At 40.7% G+C, this 19,638-nt stretch overlaps 1 protein-coding gene across 1 annotated transcript in view; it reads left to right on the top strand.

Moving 5' to 3' along the window:
• The window catches only part of PPP1R1C (protein phosphatase 1 regulatory inhibitor subunit 1C), a gene marked incomplete at both ends in the record, with an annotated part of 54,837 nt that overhangs the window by 16,266 nt on the left and 18,933 nt on the right, over positions 1–19,638 (top strand). Inside the window, 2 exon segments of the mRNA XM_082313270.1 lie at positions 6,476–6,513; positions 8,387–8,447. Of these exon segments, the coding sequence (XP_082169396.1) occupies positions 6,476–6,513; positions 8,387–8,447 (99 nt within the window).

Raw genomic sequence — 19,638 nt, 5'->3', positions numbered from 1 at the left:
TACAAAGGGCTGGTCACAGTCAGGAGCTAGTTGGGAAAAGCTACTGTACGATTGCTTCTGAGCCAGAGTGACGAGAGGTCTCTTGATGACAGTGCTGTCAGGGTAACACAGGACCTTTCCCATGCTGCATACCTTAACCGCGAATGCCTGATAGAATAAGCATGCAAATGCTTGTGTATACAGCAAATTCCTCTCTCCCCTATGTTTTTTTAATATTTCCTATACAAATCTTGTTATTAGCGTTCCCTAAAGGGCCAGGCAGTCATTTAGATGCCGATTAGTGTGTGAGATGCAGCAGAACCGCAATGTACGCACTCTCTTGTCAGCACTTGACTGAGGAGGGGCGCAGACCCTCCAGCTACATTTACCACAGCAGCTGGGATACTGGAGTTTAATGAGGTGCTTTTGCAATGTGAAGATTTTCAGCAACATATTCTCATGCCAGGAGGGCTTACCAGGGTAATTTTTTGTAATTAAATGTAACTACATCTATACTTGTAGTCAAGTTTCCATTGATAGATACAGGCAAATAAAAACCAGCAAGCAAAAGTCAAACAGTTAACTACTTAAGCATTTTCTGTGTTTGCCTTTTTGGACTTTTTTCCATTTCTTACCTCAGTGGTTTAGCAAAAAGCCATGAGATGCTAGCTGAACTCGTAATGTGTAGTTAGAACTCTGGTAAAAGCAGAAAATGAAATATCTTTTGATCTTTGTCTTCTGGAGGAAAGAAAAAATAGTTTTCATAGTAGAAAAAAACAAATAACATTATGCCAGTCAATTTCTGAATCAGATTTCAATGAGCTTGTTTTACAAATACAAATGGTGGTGGTAAAACACCAGTGAGGCAAGCTGGTAGGTTTAAAAATATCCGTATTTTACTGGTGAAGAAATCAAAATGTGAAATGACTGAAACCACATTTTCAGAAAATTTCAGGTTTGCCTGCCACTAAGTGGCCGGAGAATGAAGAATTATTTGGAAAATGATCTGCTTGTTTTCTTAGTTCCTAAAATTGTGTGGGTCGTACATTTAAATGTAAGGTTTTGAAACAAGTGATCTGCCTTGTTGCACAATTAGCACGCAGCAAGACTGGGAGCAGAGCTCTGCCGCCCACTGCCCAAGCACACAAGCATCCCCTAACCCCACAGCAAGAGGAGAAAGCCACCTTCCTCTTCATCACAGGAGATGGCTAAGTGGAGCCAGAGCCAGGAAAATTATTTTCCTTTGTCTTAATCGATCATATCGATCAGAAGTCAGCAATCAGTTCATTTATTTCACATTCTGCGAGAGAGAAAGCTTTGCTTATGGACATAGTACTGTTTGGCCATGGGGACATTTCGTCAAAACTAATAAAATGAATGAAACAGGCTGCTATTTCATAGCAGCAGCAGCAGCATCTGATTTCTATCTCTAGCTTGGGGTGTCCTGCACTAAAGTTTGTATGTGAAAGGCTGGATCCGTGCTTCTGTTCATCTACTTTGCTCTCTCCAGTGGCACTGTTTACACAGGGGTGGGGACAGGACTATAAGAAGGCTCCAGACTGACCGTGGCATTGTGCTCTTAAAGTCTCTCTTCAAGCTCCTTTCTTTCAGATTCAAACCATTCTTGTTTGAATTGTTCTTTAACTAAAACCCATTATAGGCACGTGGCTCATGGGCTATTTCCACTATCTGAGCAATTAGAGAGTATTGTGTCATTTTTAAGGGAAAATTTAGACGCTATGTCAAAAACTAACCAAATCCAAAGCCCTATCGGCCCCCTGTGATTTTTATCAGAAACTTCTCAGCTTTGTTTTCCCAAGGAAAATTCCAAACTCCCTACATGAAGCTTTCTCCAACAATTATAGCAGCCTCTTACTGAGTTTCTTTTGTGTAAAAGCCGACCTCTCTGATCTGTTCAGTTTCTCCAGTGCCTGACTGAAACCCTACAGAAAAAGCTTTTATTTGCTCTTGCCAAGGGGAGAGAAAGCAGGGTACTTAGCTGGATGAGATAAGCCTTTGCCGGATGACTCCACTGCAGAGCCTATGGGTGATATCAGAGGCCAAGTCTTTTAAAATAGGTCACCTCTTGCCCTGCATAGCTGCTCCAAGTGCATTAACATTATCCAGTGGGAGAAGAGAGGCAGATGAATTTTGATCTTACTCTAAAATGACCATAAGACTTTCCCCAGCATGGTCATGCCATTTGTACAACACTGGAGATTCACAGGAAAAGCAATCAGCAACGTCAAGCAGTTGTCATCCTGGCTATAACCAGCCTCCTTCCACTCGGTTCATTTCTGAACTCATATAATGACACCTTTGGGTAGCTCAGCTTATTATGTCAGCTTGGCTGGCTAATAAACATCTAAAAGAGTTATGTTGACAAGAGCGTGTGGGAGACAAATCCCTTGGTGTTTCTTCCTCTATATTTTAGCAATATAGCTGGGCCAAATCTTGCAGGCTTCTGTGTGAGTGGGTGAGATTTTGCCCTGGGTAAAGACTAAAGCTTTCAGCTCTAATACTGAAATGGGCTCTGTGCAGGTAGATGAACTTTCAGAAGTGTCTCTCTTGAAGAAATAATGCTTCATTTTGGCAAGTCTGTGTACATATCTGGACTGATGGAAATATCGTTTAGATCGAACCTTTCATTGATGAACATGGACCATTTCTGTTCCTGAGGACACTGACTAAAGCCTGAAACCCTGTTTATTTTGCCAGGTGCTACTCCAGTCTGCGTGAGGTAAGGGTCACACTAGCCTCAGACATTATTCACCCAGCACAGGGGAAAGTCCTCAACTGCTTTTTCTTCAACATAGGTGTAAAAAAACTCTAAACAAAGCTCCAATCTTATTTTTACATACCTTGACTTTCCAGTAACTTAGGTACGTAAAAATCTGTGCTCAGCTGTTCATATGATTTCTATTATACCACTTTAAAACAAAAACACAAAAACTGTCAAGAAATGACTTGAGTAATTAGATTCCTGTCAGCTAATTAGAGCAGCCAAGAATAAGTTAAACTGGAAAAAAACCATATGTTGAGATTGGAATATAACACAGCTGTATTGTGTTCCGTGAGCAATGTTACGATCTGTGAGGGAGGAAAATGGAGCATCATTAAAAAGTTTCCTTCCCTCCCGACCCCAAAAGAAGAGCAAACCTGTAGGGAGACGTTAGCTACTGAGAGCTTGGATTTTGTTTCATGTAAGAGAGAAACAGCCGACCACTTGAATTCACATTCTCCATGATATAATTGCCTAGTTATAAGCATGATAAGGAAATTTCTCGTTCTGTATAACTATGATTTTTTTGTGAGCAGAATCCTGACTGCACAGTAGTCAATGGGAACTAAAGGATCCTGAGAAACAGGGATTTCATTCTCTCCTGTGATTCAAGTGGTGTCACTGTCTGATATTTGTGATTTAGTTTCTGATTATTTCCTGACCGCTCTCAAGAGGAATTTATGCTCAAAGAGTTCAGTAAAGAAATTCAGCTTGTAATTGTCAATGGATTTGAGAGGGGTGGGAAATGCATGGCTTGTTTGACTTCCATAGGTGGATATGTCTGATTTGCAGTACCTAAGTGATGATGTTCTTTCTTACCTTGTACCTTCCATTCTCATCATAAATTCTGTTGTCACAGACATTTTCTACGTGGAATCTTTTGATACCAGAACTGACCTGTTGTAGTGAGAGCGTTGATTCCTACACACATTGACTCTCACAAAGACACTTTCTTAGTAAGACTGTTATAAGAACATGCTTTCATTAATTTGTTTAGACTGTTTTCAAAGCTTTATAAGTTACACTGGAAACACTATTTGTCTAAGGAAGAATATTCACACAATTATTAGTGTAATCCTTCAGTTAGAGCAAGATGGCTTTAAGTATTTCCCCAGGCAGAGAGCTCTTGATGGAGCTCCAGCCCACACTGCACTGGCTCTGCTCTCTGTCACCACTAAATTCCCCCTTTTACTTCTGCTACAACCCCACTCTCCCTGTCTCTCATTACTGCTCCAGCTACAACAAGCACTTCTATCATCCTTCCCTGCCCCCCTTGGCTTTCACTTTTCCTCCTCCTCTACAGAAAGAATTTTTGTTTATTTTCTACTCTCTGCCTCGGACTATGGACTACCAGGGATCTTGGCTTCCCTCGTTCCCATTCCTTGTCACCTCTCCTTAAAAATGTATACTCTTCATTGAGTGTTATCCATCAAGATGCCTGTCAAAAATAAGCATGCTATGGTCCTTTTTGTCCTCAAAAATAAATGCATGTCAAAATGTACCACTGACCAAACTGCTTCTCCAACCAGGTCTACCTTTCCCTTCATCTCACAACTCACTTGAAACACTTCATGTCTGCTGCCTCAAGTTTGTCTCTTTTGCCCCTTTAGGTTCATTTCTGATCTCTGTTTACTGTATTTGAAAAACTGTTTGTTTGTGTAATTTTGTAAGTAATTCTTAAATTGCCACATTGTCTGATGAGATTCATTGGCACTCTTTTCCCTGTGGATATGAATGATTTCTCTAACTCCATGCAGGACCAGTTCTTGTTCCCCAAAGTTTCCTGTCATATAAGGGCTGCTGGGTGAAAGGAAAGGCTGGAAGCTTTCCAGTTCTGGTAGGTTTAATGTCACCCCACTAAGAACACTAAATATGCAAGCCCAAAGGGTTAGAGTTGTGCATATCCTTAAGAACAAGACCTGAAACCTGGCAAAGCTGCTGATTGCAGTTTTTGTTCCTTATGCAAGCCTCAGCTTGGGTTTACAATACATATTTTTAATCTGGGCAAGTTTAGACTTTCTGGAAGGAACGGGACATAACTTACTTTTCATTGTTCTCTGCTGAAAGTTCCTGATTTATTCAAATTTCAGCCTCCAAACTAAATCCAGGATCCTGAGCTAAAAAAAAAAAAAAAAAAAAAAAATCCAATGTTGAAGCATTGAAGTCCGTGTCTGTTTGGTATACAACTAATACGAAAGACTGCAAGCACATAAATAATCACCCATTTAGCCAGCCTAACTTCATACCCCAAAGTGCTTTACAAAGGTGAACAGACACTGCTATACTTAAATAGGCACTGCTGTACTTATTTACAGGTAGGGAAGTCAAGGAAGAGATTAGTCACCTTACCAAAGTTCATGCAAATGTCAATAGCAGGAACTGGCCTCCTGCTTGTCCTGTCTAATTCTGTATCTGTGGGACCACGCTTTAGTAATCAGCACTGTTTTCAACTACACTTTTTAACCTTGAGTATAAGTCATTTGACTGTCTTTCATATAAAGGTGATGGGAAATATATCCATTGAAAAAATCCAATAAGTCAATGTTTGCAAGATGCACAGATACAATGATAAAGAATACAATAGAAAATGCAATCTGTCTGCCTGGACTGGCTTGTCCCCTCACACACAGCATACCACAAGCAGCCAATATCTAGGGAATAAGTTAGATAAAATGATATTACCTAGACCTAATTCTTCCCTCAGACATACAGTTACAGATCTGCCACACCTCAGTGGAAATTGCACAGTGATATTTGCAAGTGGAAAATTTTAGAAGGGGTGTTGGTACAGTGAGAGATTGATGTCTCTGTTTTTAATGGCATTTTATTTTAGAGCTCCAAACTACTGTGCATCAAAGATCCTACACGATCTTCGTCAAATATTTGGGAAATCATCATCAGAAGACAGACACTTTGTGGCCATTAACCACATCGAGACAACAGTAGAAAAATAATTTAATCATCTCATGCAAATACTGGTTAAATGCAACGGTTAGGAAGATCCTTGACTCTCCTCTGTTTCATACAATTTTCCTTAGTTGTTCAGACAGGTTCTCAGAGATGCTTATTTTCATTAGAAATCTCTCGTATTGACCGTTTCTGCCATGCCTATAGTCCAGAGCAAATTAAGGCAACAAAAGTAAACAGGTCCAGTAATATCATGAAACTTTTAAGATCAAAGATTAGTCTTTGTTCAGTTTTGGTTTACTAATTTTATGTATTACTGCTAGGTGCTCTTCAGTACCAGTATTGGTACATTAATAACTTAACTGAGGTGAGCTGCTTCTTATTTTTGAGTCCAGTAGAGCCCGTTGTGAGTTTGCTGCACACCATTTGGCAACCAAGCCTTTTCTGACCATAGAAGAAAGCGCAGTCCCTGGGCAGGGCAGCCACATATCCCGACGGCCACCGGTGAGCACAGAGCCCTGCTGCGAGCCTGGTCAAAGGACCTGCTGCTAAAGGCAGTCCATCATTTGCTGTTAATTCACAGACAAAAAATGGGAGTTAAGTGCTTTAGATGTAGTGCTTATGTCTAAATGCTAATCAGGGCCTCTGGTTTTCTCAGGCACACAAAAGAGAAAGAAAAGCTGTAAATCAGAAGGGTAATTTCTTATTTACAATAGTGCTGTAGGGTTCAGGGCAGAGTCACAAGGGTTAGCACTGAGAAACACTTTTGTACTAACTTTTCTCTTTCTGTATCTTTTCCTCCTCTAGAAAAAGATGAGAAGAGAACAAACATTTCACAGGCAGAGGTAAGTGAAATCTTTTTTTTTTAAAACATATTTATTGTTAAAATAGGTCTACTGTTAAAACCCCTTTGAAACTCACTGATTCATGCTGGTTAATGTTTTTATCTAGATTGCCACACCATCTTCAGTAACACAGCCTTTTAAGAAACGTCGCTTTCAAACCAGGGCTGTGCAAAGCGGGTTGCGTCCAGCTCTGCTGGCTCTCCCTTCTCCCTGTAGTAGGGAACTGGGAAAGGCAAGTTTTCCCTCTGCCTTGCTGCCATGCCCTGGCAAATCATAGCAAACCTGGCCCAAGGTGATCCTGCCAGGTCACCTCATCCAGCATTGCTTTGGGTCTGCAGATCACTGCTGGTCTACAAAACCATTGCAAACTCCTCTCTCCTCTTCCCATCATTTGCCAAGCCCACGGCAGGCAGCGTGTTGATGTTTGCACAAGAGTTAAAAGTTGGGTCCTCCAATCTCGTTTTCTAACCTCCCCTTGCGTAGCTCCTACAATTCCCTGATCTCTTTCTCCTTCATCCATTGCTCAGAGAAGCAGGCAGCACTTTAAATAGCAGTGGGAGGTATTGATTGGTTCAAATTTGGACTCAAATACAGACTTATAAAGATTTACTGGGGCAAGGATCAGCAACCTATCCCACAGTGTTTATAAATAGCTTTCTCTTTCAAAAGAAGGCAATATTTTATTTATAAATGTTATCATTCCATCCGTTGTGATAAGGTAAGGTAATAGAATTGGCCATACTTGTATGAAAGTGGTTTTCTTAAGAACCGTCTCACATGTTCCTTGAAGAAATAGATCTGATTAAAATTCACAGACTATATACCAGTCACAGACTATATACTCGGGGAAAGAGACATTTTTAGCAAATATTTGGGAAAAGGCTACACTGTTATGACCAAATACAAATAGAAATTGCTTAGATGAGAAAAAATAAAGCTTGCCTATGCACAGCTTTTTTTTAACCTTTTTTTTTAGGAATGTGATATGGTGCTTATGTCTTCAAAAGCTAGCTATGGGTGTGAACTTATGTAGTTTTATTATCCTTTGTATATGGACATACTGCATATTAGTATAATATGAACTTCAATTTAACTGCTTCCATGTTGCACAAGTTGCTCTGCTTTAGCACTGGAATGTATCCCAGTTAGTTTTTTCTAACTATACATTGTATAATTATACTACTATTACTCTACGTGTAATTTTACTACCATTATTTTGGAATAATTTATCTTTTGTGCATAGAAGTGATTTTGGGGCCATAAAAAGTTTAACTGTGTCTAAATATATCACTTAAATCAGGCCTGGTTAAAGGCTGAAAACTATTCTTTTGGGAGTAATACACCTTGAAAAAGTACAGGGGGAGGGAACTTCTATTTATTTATGCAAAAATGTATATATTAATAATTTCAGTACTACCTTACCTATACATATAATCATTCATTACACTGCATTTAATTGGAATATTGGTTAATGTAAATCTTGCAACTATTTTAATGTATGTAAATATTTATTTGACTTATGAGAATCAGTTATATAGACTGTTAAAAGCATAGACTGTCTTAATTTTATGCTTAACAATATTTTTTTTGAGTGAAGGGTAATTTTCAGCAGTACTGAGTTTTGGCTTGCCTGGGAGCCATAATGGTTGTCCATTAAACATATTTTTTCTATCTAATCTGAGTTTTCCCTGTGTTCGTGAAAGCCCGGGAACTGGCATCAAATTTAAACAATATAATTTTCTTAGGAACTTCTCAGATTGGTGTGTGCACCCTCTGAAAGCAGCTGTGGGGCAAGGCCTGGAGCTGTCATGAACAGAAAACTCTCCCTGTGCCCATCTCTCACCACCTCTCTCTGTGTTTTGTCCCTCCCCAGTCCCAGAGCGCCTCTCCCAAGCAAAGGAAGCAGAGCGTCTTCACCCCGCCTGCCCTCAAAGGTACTGTGCAGGTACTGTCTCTGCCCCGGCAGGGCACGCTCCCCTTGCGCCGGGGCTTTGTGTCTTCTCTTGCAGAGGAAACACTGGGGCGGGAGCAGTGGCTCTCTGCCCATGAGCAGCAAAGCTGTGAAAGGTTCATGCTTAGCCATCACTGTTTTCACACTTTGAAGTGATATCATCTGCCTGATACTGCCTATCTATTTATCCTCATCACAGAACCTTACAGCAGTGGGTTTTTTTTTTTTGCAAGCACCTTTTTTTTGCAAAGCCTTGATACTTTTATTGCTTTGAGATAACAGATTATTCCATCTCAAACATTGACGAGAACTCCTAAAATATATACATTTTAGCAGTGCTGGTTCTCTGTTTCTTATTTAAATCACTTCTGTATGTCCTGCCTCCCTTTCCAGGCAGCTGTGAAAAGGAGAATAGCCAAAGTTGTGGGCTGGGTATCTGATCATAGGAAGTGTGAAGCCTTTCTTGTGAAGACAAGGGGAAATGAGAAATCTCAGTAAATGTTTAAAGGGCTTACGTGCTTTTCAGGAATGAACGTAAAAGCAGCAGGAATATTAGCTGGGATCAGAACAGCTACATTTAGGCCTTGTTTCTCAAATGACTCTGAACAGAGTTTGACTTGACCATGCTTGCAGTGAAGCAAGATCCATAGTGATTCAGCAGCCCTTCAGCCTGACACTTGTCAGTGCAGGAGCATTTTCAGACTGCAGACCAAAGGCTATCCTGCCAGGTGTCTCTTGATAGATAATGAGTAGCCTCAATTTCCATTCCTTCTACTCAACACAATTTATTACCTGGCAAAAAAGGTAGGGTATATCTGTTTTGTCATGTGAAATACTGCCACTGTCCTTAGGTAATTTACCACATCAGCCAGTTCTATGTATCTCATTCTGTAGCTTCGGTTCTCTCGTACTTGTCTTAACAACAGTTAAAACATCACTCAGGTGCCGTGCAAGACTTACAATCTGTTTGTCAAAATGGGCTAAAGTTTGTGTACTGGATATTAGAAATAAGATTATTACAGTCAATTATAATAATTTGTGGAAGGAAGAAGCTTTGCATGGGTAGCAATAACAGCTATTGATCTCGCTGCTGTATTATTTTGCTGTAAAAACCTAAACTAAATACAGTGCAAATGAAGTGCTCTGTTAAACAGGTCTTTATATCTCCTCTCAAGGACTGCATCCTACTCAGTGTTACCTTTAATACCCTGCTGAGACCTGGAGAAGTACCTGGCATAGTTTGCTTCTACATCAACATAATTCCTAGGGAACAGTAGGAAAGCAGGAAAGTAAGTGATTCAAAGATCACAACTAACCTGAAATATCTTGTAAATGGAAAAAAGCAAAGCACAAAATGGCTCTCCTCGATACCTTAACACCCTAAACGACACAGTATTCCCAGATACACAAGTGGATGCCTAGAAGTTGATAACCCTTCCTGTAAACAGGCTGGATTGCTCCAGATTTACCATACTGTAACTGCCATAAATACTACCTTTTTTATTTAAAAAAGACTTGAATTAGAAAATTCATTGTTTCTTCTTCATTGTTATGAAAACATGAAAGTTATTTTGTTTAGACTAAGAGATTAGGAGGCAAACATGTAGCAATGTGAAATACACAATGCTATGAAAGCATTACTGAGAAATACAGAGTTTTTGTAATGATTCTAGTTTTATAGCATTTGAAGATAGCAATATTCAGCAGTATTTTCAGAATAACAGGCTTCATAATTATACGCTATTCCCACAGCTTTGCATATGGTTATTTCCTGTGGGCTGTTTCTCCCTCAGTATATTCACAATATGGTCTTCAATATACAGTAAAGAATGAGATTCTGCATGCTGAGCCTCGCTCCTTTACATCCCCTTTGGCTGCTCTGTATCCTCCAGGGCTATCATTAATGGACGACGGGATAGACCGTAATCTGGTGCCTTACGTTCAAAGATGGAGATAATAAATCTCCATAAAACAGAACTTGTAGTGGAAAAGAGGGACTAACATTTTCATTTGTTACATTTCTCTGGCATTTTAGTAGTTTTTAGCTGCTATTGATTCAAAATTCCCAGAAATAAGCCAAGCTCACAGGCAGGTACAGAGCCTGGAAGCCAAGACAGCAGCCACGTGTGCAGAGCTGTGGAAGAGAAGAGGGGCCATGGCACGAGCTTTGCTCTATGCCCACAGCGGAGAGGTCGTCAAGAGAAACTGTGGGGAGAGTCATGCTTAAGCCTGACTCCAAAGCTCCAAGTAGCTCTTGAGATTATTATTTTGTCTTTGAACTGAAAGCATTTTTGCTGCACTTCTTGCAAGTTCCTTGAAATAATTACAAAACTGTGTGAGAGAAGAGTTGCTGGTTTCATGAATTCATGGCTAAGCAAGAGAGAAAGCAAGAGTAAATGAAGCTGCATGTTGTGATTGCAAACAAAATCAGAAATTGATAACATGGTTAAAATGAGTGGAAGCAACATCAGACAATAGTGATGACCAGTTACAGTACCAGGACTATAGTACATGTTACATGGAACATGCAAATAATGAAAATATCTGAAATAAATAAAAATGCAGTATTGCTGATGTTCTACATGTCCTGGTAAATATATGGAGACCAGCTTCTTAGTTAAATGTGGGCGTATTTTTCCCGTCTGCCATGGCAGTCACATAAACTGAAAGACGGTATTATTATTTGTCTAGCATTGCCCCCAAATATTTTGGTTCCATCCTTACAAGGACTTGCTCTAGCTGGAGGCGGGTCTGTAGTTGTTGCAGCAAGCTGTAGCAAACCCATGTGTCTGCAGAGCCAGTGGCGTGTTATGGTGCAACAGGCAGGTTCTTATTACTATATACTTGTGCGTACTTTGGCTCCTGCTTTTATTTTCCTAAACGAAAATGTACCAGCGTCCCTACAGACGGAGCAAATAGCTGACTCATCTCAGAGCATTGTTCTTTTTACTGGAATACAGTGTGCTGGAAAAATCAATGTGAGAGCTATTGATTTAAGTGGTAATCTGGAGAGCAAATCAGACAGCAAAACAGATAACAGCTCAGTGCAGTGTTCTTGTTAGTATTATATTACCAAACCTAATGGATGTCAAGTTTTCCATTTTGCTTTCAAAAATATTTCTTTTCCTAACCCTGCTACACTAGTGTTTGTTAATTCCACACTTTTTTGTAGCATGCAATGTTGGCAAAAGTCAGTATCTGAAGATCTCACCAAATTAATCCATCGTATTTTAAGTATGTTGTGATTTACCTCTTGTCACATTGTTTTCTGTGTATAACAACACAATTGAGCATTCATCACCTCTATTTCCCCTGTTTGTGCCACTTTTCTTCTGTTACTCTTGGGCTTTTATGTCTTAACTTCAAATTCTCTCATCCTTCTATAACTTCCAATGCTCTAATACGCTAATCCTGAATTTCCATCAGATTCTTTCATTTTAAGCTCCTCTTCTTCATGTGCGGAGGTTGTCTTGAACCTCCCTGTGAAAAACACCATAAAAACAACCAGAGGAAGGTTCCTCTATTTGAAGAATCACCAGTTTTACCTAAGGCAATCTTTTCCAGTTAATTCTCATTGTGTAAGGCCTGTTTCTCCTATTTACTAATCTGTTTCTTGTTCTGTATGACAAAACCAAGAAAAATCCTTTGGTCTTTTTTCTCTGTACAAAGTAGAAGTCCAACTGTTTTAGCACAAATATCCATCCATCCGTCCATGCTTCCATCCATCCATCCATCCATCCATCCACAAATATCATCCTTAGAGATACCTTCATTATTCTGGTCAGCAGGTTAGAGGAGCCCCTGCAAGCCTTGCTGGATTCTCACCCTTTTTCCCTCACACTCACCAGAGAAGTCTAAAATGGAACGATAACCCTCCCAGGTAGAGAGGGACCACGTGGAAGGTAATTTAGACTACCAAGGCAGAAGTAGGTTGCACTTATCTCAGGTAATGGTGGTTCCTTGGTATCACATTACCACTAGAAAATCAAAAGAGCACATTTGAGCCTCAGAGCTACAACTGCAACTTTCCATCCCACGGCATACTTTGTACGGAGGCAGGTTTCCTTTTACCTAGACAGTCACATTTTGTTTGGTATACCAGCTCATCCTTGAAAGGAAACGCAGACTGAAGTGACAGGAACCAAGGTTTACAAAGCCAAACAGAAGACAGCCTGAGCTGTTCCCGAACCTGCATCACTCCCTAGAGCTCCCAAGTCTCCACATTATCTACCAGCTATTGCTATTAATACTAGCAACTATTTAAATACCATCAAGGTCTCCCCCTGTGAAGGAAGTGCATTCCCGAGTGGTTTGAGGATTTCATTGAGTCCACTGGTGCGGGTGTGCTAGAGGTCAGGGAAATAGGAAACCTTCACTCATCCTAGTTCACCCTGCAGGAGGCTATTTAGATCAGCATCAAGATCCTACTAAATTCAGCAGGATTTAAAGAAAGTTATTGCAGCTTTCTGGGTTCACTGGACCACCTTTGCAATTAGCTGCCACCAAATCATAATTAAAGTCTTTCCCTACAGAGGTGAAAGGTACATTTGACTGTTTTCCCTCTCAGCCTTTTGGGAAATACATCCTTTAAATTCCTCTCTTAATGCATTTTTCTTTGCATAGAAACAAAGACTTTTTCTTGAGCTAGGCCCCAGCTACAACATTTGAAATGGGATTAAATCTGAGTTGTTATAAATCTAGGGAACATTCAAAGACATCATTTTGGTTTGACTCATTAAAACAACCAGGACTCACTGGCTGTTCCCAAAGTGTTCAGACCCAGGGATTTGATACATGCATAATTCTAGTATTTACAATGATGGTTGATATTAAATGAGCTCTTTCTAGCTTCTGCCATGAATTTCTGATGCTTGGCTTGTTTAGAGCCTGCTTGTTCTTCTCTCCAAAGGAAACAACATGCAGAATAAATGATTAAAATCATGATGTCCCTCCTGAAATATGTAATTTATTAGAAGCAATTAGTACAGTATGTGGCCGTCATCCAAATTTGTAACCCCTTAGGCCAGCTTGATGATGTCTGATGCATCTCATTACTTTGTGACTGAAGGTTAACAAGGAACACGGGTAGAGTCTGGAGACATAAAGGATTATTGTTAACGTGGTAAGCACTGAGTTTGGAGCCCACGAGAATCGTCACAGAACAAAAATCTCAGGCTAAATTTACTTCAAGTGGCAGAGGAATGAAGTTTGTAAGTCTGAAGCAGTGACTACAGAAACTTGTATCATTTTACAGGCTGCCCTCTTATATGGCAAACTCTGTGAAGAGCTTCTAGCATTAACTAAACACATCAGCGTAAGAACAAGAAACATCATATTATACTACAAAGAAAAAGACTGTGTCTTTGTGTGATTTCTGCTTCATACACTGGCTTAAATTTATTTTTTAGGAAATTAATACTAGCCACAATATAACACATCTTACACAGTTTTCTGAACGTCAAGCCCAGGTTTGTCAAAATCCACAGATTGAGCTGGTGCTCAGTCAGACTTTTCTTATGTGGGTAAGTCACTTTGGCTCAGGGTATTACATTTTCCCAATCCCTCCAATGATGACAAAACACTTACCATTTTTTTTAACATGATTGTGCTGCACATGAGCCACGAGGCCAGAACAGGAGAAGATAATTTGCACTATCCTTTCAGTCCTGAATGTGTATTTCGGACCTCCTTGCTTTGCCAGTGGGCTAAAGGGCTGCAATAAATACTGGGTGGGTGGCTAGGACTGCTCCACAAAAGCAGGCACCTTCCAGTAGCTGAAGCAATCCCCGAGGTGGGGGCTGCTCTAATTCCTTAGCAGAGCTGCGGTGTGCCTGGAGCTGCATCTTTTCTTTAGCCTCGTGACACCCATTCTTCAATCCATTCCTTTTAGGTAGAAGATCTATCTCAGTATGTTGTTTCTTGGGTAACAGAAAGCAAAGCTCTGCCTCAACATTTGCGTGCGCTGCTCTTGTTTGTTCATGTGTTGTGATGTGACAAATCGCCATCAGTGCACTTAGTTTCACGGGTGGAAGTCCACAACTGCCACGATCTCCTGAAGCACTGGGAAAAGAAAATTATGCTGCAGTCTGTTATCATTACATTTTTCCCTTTTGCCTAACCAGGTCACAAAAGAAAGGTGCAGCTTCGGTTTCAAAACTAGTTCTTCTCTTCATTTGTATACCATTCTCACCCACATCTTAGTCACACTGCACCTCGGTGCAGCCACACCACTTAATGTAGTATGACCTTGAACAAATTTCCTGGCTATGGTACTGTTCTTTTTCAAGATGATACCTTCCAGTGCTTGGGCTCTTTTTCTCACTTTCTCTACCCTCTTCTCTCCTTCCTCAGACTTGTACAGTAGTATGATGACAGTAGATACAATTTAAAAAAAAATTGAGCTAAATTAATTAGTGAATCACTGAGTTGGTGAATGGGATACATTAGGTTGATGCCACCTCAAGTTCAGTTGGCTGCCACTGTTCTGCTACTGCCCAAAAAGTTGGCAGATGCCGCCGCAGTCTGTATTTAATTTCTGAGCGTTGGCAGCTTTGAATACGTTTCATTTCACACAGCTGGCGGCTTCTGCTTCAAAATGGCTCTGGCTTTGGCTGTAATAAATACCACAGTACTGTTAGAGAGACTGAGGTGTTCAGCGGAGATTAAGCTTGACATCTGCTCTACAGCAAAACTGGGATGTTTGTGTTATAACTTGTCATCTGCCACTATTACCTGGCGTGTGAAAAAGATAAGATTGTGCCGAGCACTAATATCGGTCTCTAAATTACCATGTGTGGTTTAAGGGCCTGATCCAACATGGACCGAAGTCTAGGGGAGTATTTCCACTGACTTCATTCGGTTCAGCATGGAGTCCACATAACTGATAGTTCTTTCTAATCTTCATGCAATGAATACTAAACTGGTCTCTTTTTAAGGATACGACTTTATTTTTATGATAGAAGAGTAATCTTACAAATGTCCATGAAACAGCATTTATGACTTGAAAATAGTGTTATTAAGCATTGCTGTACTAAATACAGAGCAGTGTAAACATCATAGTATTATTAATTGCTTCTAAGCTGTAACAGATGACATTAAAAAGTCAACCTTTTAAGAGATAACACTGTAAAATATTATAGAAAGAGAATGTGGGAGACTTAGTACTTATTCAAAAATATAAAGTAGAAAGCCCAGGAAGGGCAACATGTGTTGTTCTGGTTACTTTATATCATAAGACATATTTATAGTGAAATTCCAAAGATTTTGGCAGTGTTGCGCTCTGGATTGAAACAGCTTTTGCAGAAAAGATAATATTTTTGTAGGAGAAGATGTAAGGTTCTTATGAAGCCAGTCATTTGGTGGGGCATTAAATTTTATTTCCTGGCTGTAGCTGTATGTTCTATACTGGAGGTTAACAAGCAAGCCACATGCAGACACTGACTCCAGCAAGTCCTGTTGTAATAAATAATAATTGCCCCTTTGTTTCTTCTCAAGCATTTAAAATCCTGAATTTGATCCCAAGCAAGATGACTAAATGAGGGCCTAAATTACTTGGGAGCAGGCTCTGCCTACTCCCACTGCTGCTCCTGTTCAGTGTTTGACATCTGGGCTCCTGCACAGGAGCTGCAAGATCGTGTGTACAGCAGGGGAAAGTGTATTTGTCAGGTCCTCACCCCTCCTCGGCTCTGTGCCACGAATCAGCCCCACTGGGGAAAGCATGCTCCTCCTACGGCACCGCTGGGGGGTCTGGCATGCAGTGAGACAGTGGCGGAGCTCACTCAGTTTTATATTGAGGTCTTCTGGAGATAGAGATAAATACAGTATAATGACAAGTACACACGTATAAGTACAGAGGTACCTCTCTAAGTAGTATTTTTCCAAAAAGCCTCCATAGCATGCAGGATCATGTCTCATTTAATTTACCCTTAAAACAAAGGCCTTCCCCGCATTTGTATCTAACTGCGTATTTCTACAGTTCCTCTATGTCTATTAATGTCTCCTCTCCACAAAGTCTAACTTTGTTTATAAAAATCTCCACCCCCAAAAGGCAAAGCTGTCCAAAGACAGCACGACATGCTACAGGCAAGCTCGAGGTTCATAGTGAATTTGTATAGCAGGAATGGCACAACCATGCATTGAGCAGTGACTGGTACAGCAAAATCATCCCACGACCTTTCAGCTAAGACTCCATCAACTGTGCTCGTCCTTGTGAGCATGCGTAAGTAGGTGCAGGCTCGCAGCCCATCAGCAGAGCTCCCACCACCCACACTCGCTTCACCTGGGATCATGGCTCGGAGGTTTGAAAAAAGCAATAATTTCCTCGAGAGCAGCTCCTGCCCACAAACTGCTCTTCCAGGGGCAGTAGCTTGATATTAGTTATTTTACTTTCTATCATCAGATTTCACTCTGACCCAAGTAAATGTCCAAGTAGTATGTTCGCTTTGTGATATCTCTGTCTCTGAAAAACATGGTCCTTATTTCTGCGGTTAGACCAAAACAAGGCTAAGAGAAAACTTGCTTCTGATTCTTGGGGACCATCTGTGTTGGGTTTCTTGTGGTAGGGATGTCGTCTGCTTTTTTTATGATTTGATTTTTTTTTTCCTTTTGAAGTGGATGCCTATTAGTCTGAATTTATTGAAAAGCAAAAATTTTCTGAAGAAGGCCATGTGGTTCTCCTCCCCTCCATAATTTCTCCCTTCCTTCACCCCTTGGGATGCGACATTGCCCAGTTTAGCAGGAACACAGAGTTCCCAAAACCATCCACCAGAGCTTTGGCATGGGGACAAGAACATGAGCAGCCTGAAGATTTCAACCACATCCTTTCAGGCCCGCAGCTAGGACCAAACACTCACATGAATTATGTGTGTGAATGTGACCAGAAAAACACAGGAAATACTGCAGCAAGCATATGGATCTGAAAAGGGATTCATTTTCCTGTGAGCTGCACGGGCCAGAAGGACGTTGCTTAAAAAGCTCTCATCTGGTGTAGCTGGTAATTTTTCTTGCAACAGTGGGAGGATTTTTCAGGTTTTTCTCAACCTGAAAACTCAGCTCACCCAACCTATGAACCAATGTTATTCCATGGGTCTTTTATAGCCAGAGAAGATTGTCAGCAGGCTCAGAGCAATCTACAGAGTAACTAATTTTAAGAATACATTTAAAGGAATTGTGAGATCTAATGACCACTCAGAAGTAAAAAAAGGAACCTAAAATGCTTGCTCTCAGCTCAAGGGGCAACTTCACTGCATATGTTGTGTGCACAGCAAGAAGTACATGTAAACACGTGTCTGGTAAACCCTGGAAACAGTGCAGGTTTGTGGGCTGCTTGCTGGAATGGCACCGTTCTGGGTGACAGGGACACAGGACACACCAGACCTGCACTTGTACCTGGAGAACAGCTGGTAAGACAAAGGAAACCCACACACTTCTACCCAGCTTAGCTGGGACTGTGTCCAGTTTGAGACATTACACTCAAGAAAGGTGAGGCCAGTTGAATGGAGACGAGCTGGAGGCAGTGAAAACGCTGCTGAAGAGCCGGGCTGAATGACCGGGGTGGCAGAGCAAGCCATTGCCTGTATCCCAGAATAGCAGCGTACCCACAGCCTAGCCTTCACCTCCAAAGGGAAAGGTAGGCAGCAGGTTTTTCCTTTTTTCCTTTTCATTCAGGAATGAGGAGAAATTATGCAAATTCAGTTTTCAGTCTCCTTGCGATCCCCAAGAAAGCCGAGTTATTAAAAAAAAAAAAGGTCAATGGCATTTTTAGCATGCAAGCTCCCCCTGGTGACACGTAGGTGTAGTTCCTCACCACTAGTTCTGGTGAATTACTAAATGCTTTTTTCTAAAGCAGCACGCTGAAAACTTTTGGAAATAGGCAAGTAAGGTTATAAGAGAAGGAGTGCAATTATATTGAAGTCGGACTGCAGTTTATAATTTCCAACTAAAATCTGTTAGGTTATTACTACATTTCACCTGTATGCTAGCGGTTTTCCCCAAATCCCTGGAGGGGTTAGAGCCTGACTTTTCTTCAAACACATTCCTAGCAAAATCAAAAGTAAGAATAGTGTTAAAACTCATTTTTACAGAATCTATGACTCTGATACAAACGTGTCTAAGCCTTTAGAGAAGAGTCTACCTTTTCTGTACTTTGTCTATATTTTCCACAATGAAATTGATTAAATTTATACCTTTTCTCCTAGATTACCGTTCGTGCTTTCCAGAAAAATTGAGAGTAATACTTGTTTCAGGCTCTGACTGTTAATACGAGTGCTAGATAGTGTGCTTCCATGGTGTAATTACATTCTGGTTGTACTGGATGCTGGCTCTGGGGTATTCCGATGCCTTAGGCAAACCAGAAGAGGTAGGTTTCTCACAAGCTCAAGTCACTCACACAATAAAGAGCCACTAAAGATTTTGCCCCTGATGTTTTGCTGCCCATGGCAACTGCAAAGCAAGACCGGTTGTATCTACTGTAATGCAAATAGTTTGTGGTGACTGCATTTTACATTGAATAACTGATTCCTTAATATTGGGTTTTAATTTGCCAGCAATCCGAAAAAACTTAAATATAAGAATTTGGTGGGGTTTCAGTTGTCAGTAAGCTTAACAAGTTAAATTGAAAACATTTCAAATTTAAAATATTATAAGAATGTCAAAATAAACCTTTCACTGTTTTCATCTTCTCTTTTCTCCTCTCCAAAAAGATCAGTGCAGAGACACTGTCCCAGACCCCTTCTGATGTCTAAGCTAGGACTTCAGGTTTGATGAATTTACGTAACAGAGAAGCGCCCTGGTTGTGCATAAGCATTACATACAAAATTGTTTTGTGGGTTTTTTTAGGGGTGGGGAAACCCACCTATACTATTGTGCAAAACAACATAAACTACTATGGGTTTTTTGTCTCCCTTGATTCAAAGGAATTGTACCCTTACTCTGTGAAAATTGTTCCTTGCAGCAAAGCGATGCTGTTTTCTACCTCCCGTTGAAGTCACTGTAGAGAACTGTTCCCCACCAGATGTCCCTGATTTGGTGTTGTGTGGGAAAGGGTCACTTTGTTTTCCCAGATCCCAGGGGGCAAGAGTCCTCCTTCCCACTTGCCCCCTGACCAGCAAGTGTACGTGGGCACAGTTCAGCCCCTGGTTAGGACTAACAGGGGTACCTGCTTCCTCCCCTTCCTG

The sequence above is a fragment of the Platalea leucorodia genome (assembly GCF_965183815.1).
Source record: "Platalea leucorodia genome assembly, chromosome: 5".
Taxonomy (NCBI): Eukaryota; Metazoa; Chordata; class Aves; order Pelecaniformes; family Threskiornithidae; genus Platalea; species Platalea leucorodia.
This window is presented reverse-complemented; position numbering and strand designations above follow the sequence as displayed.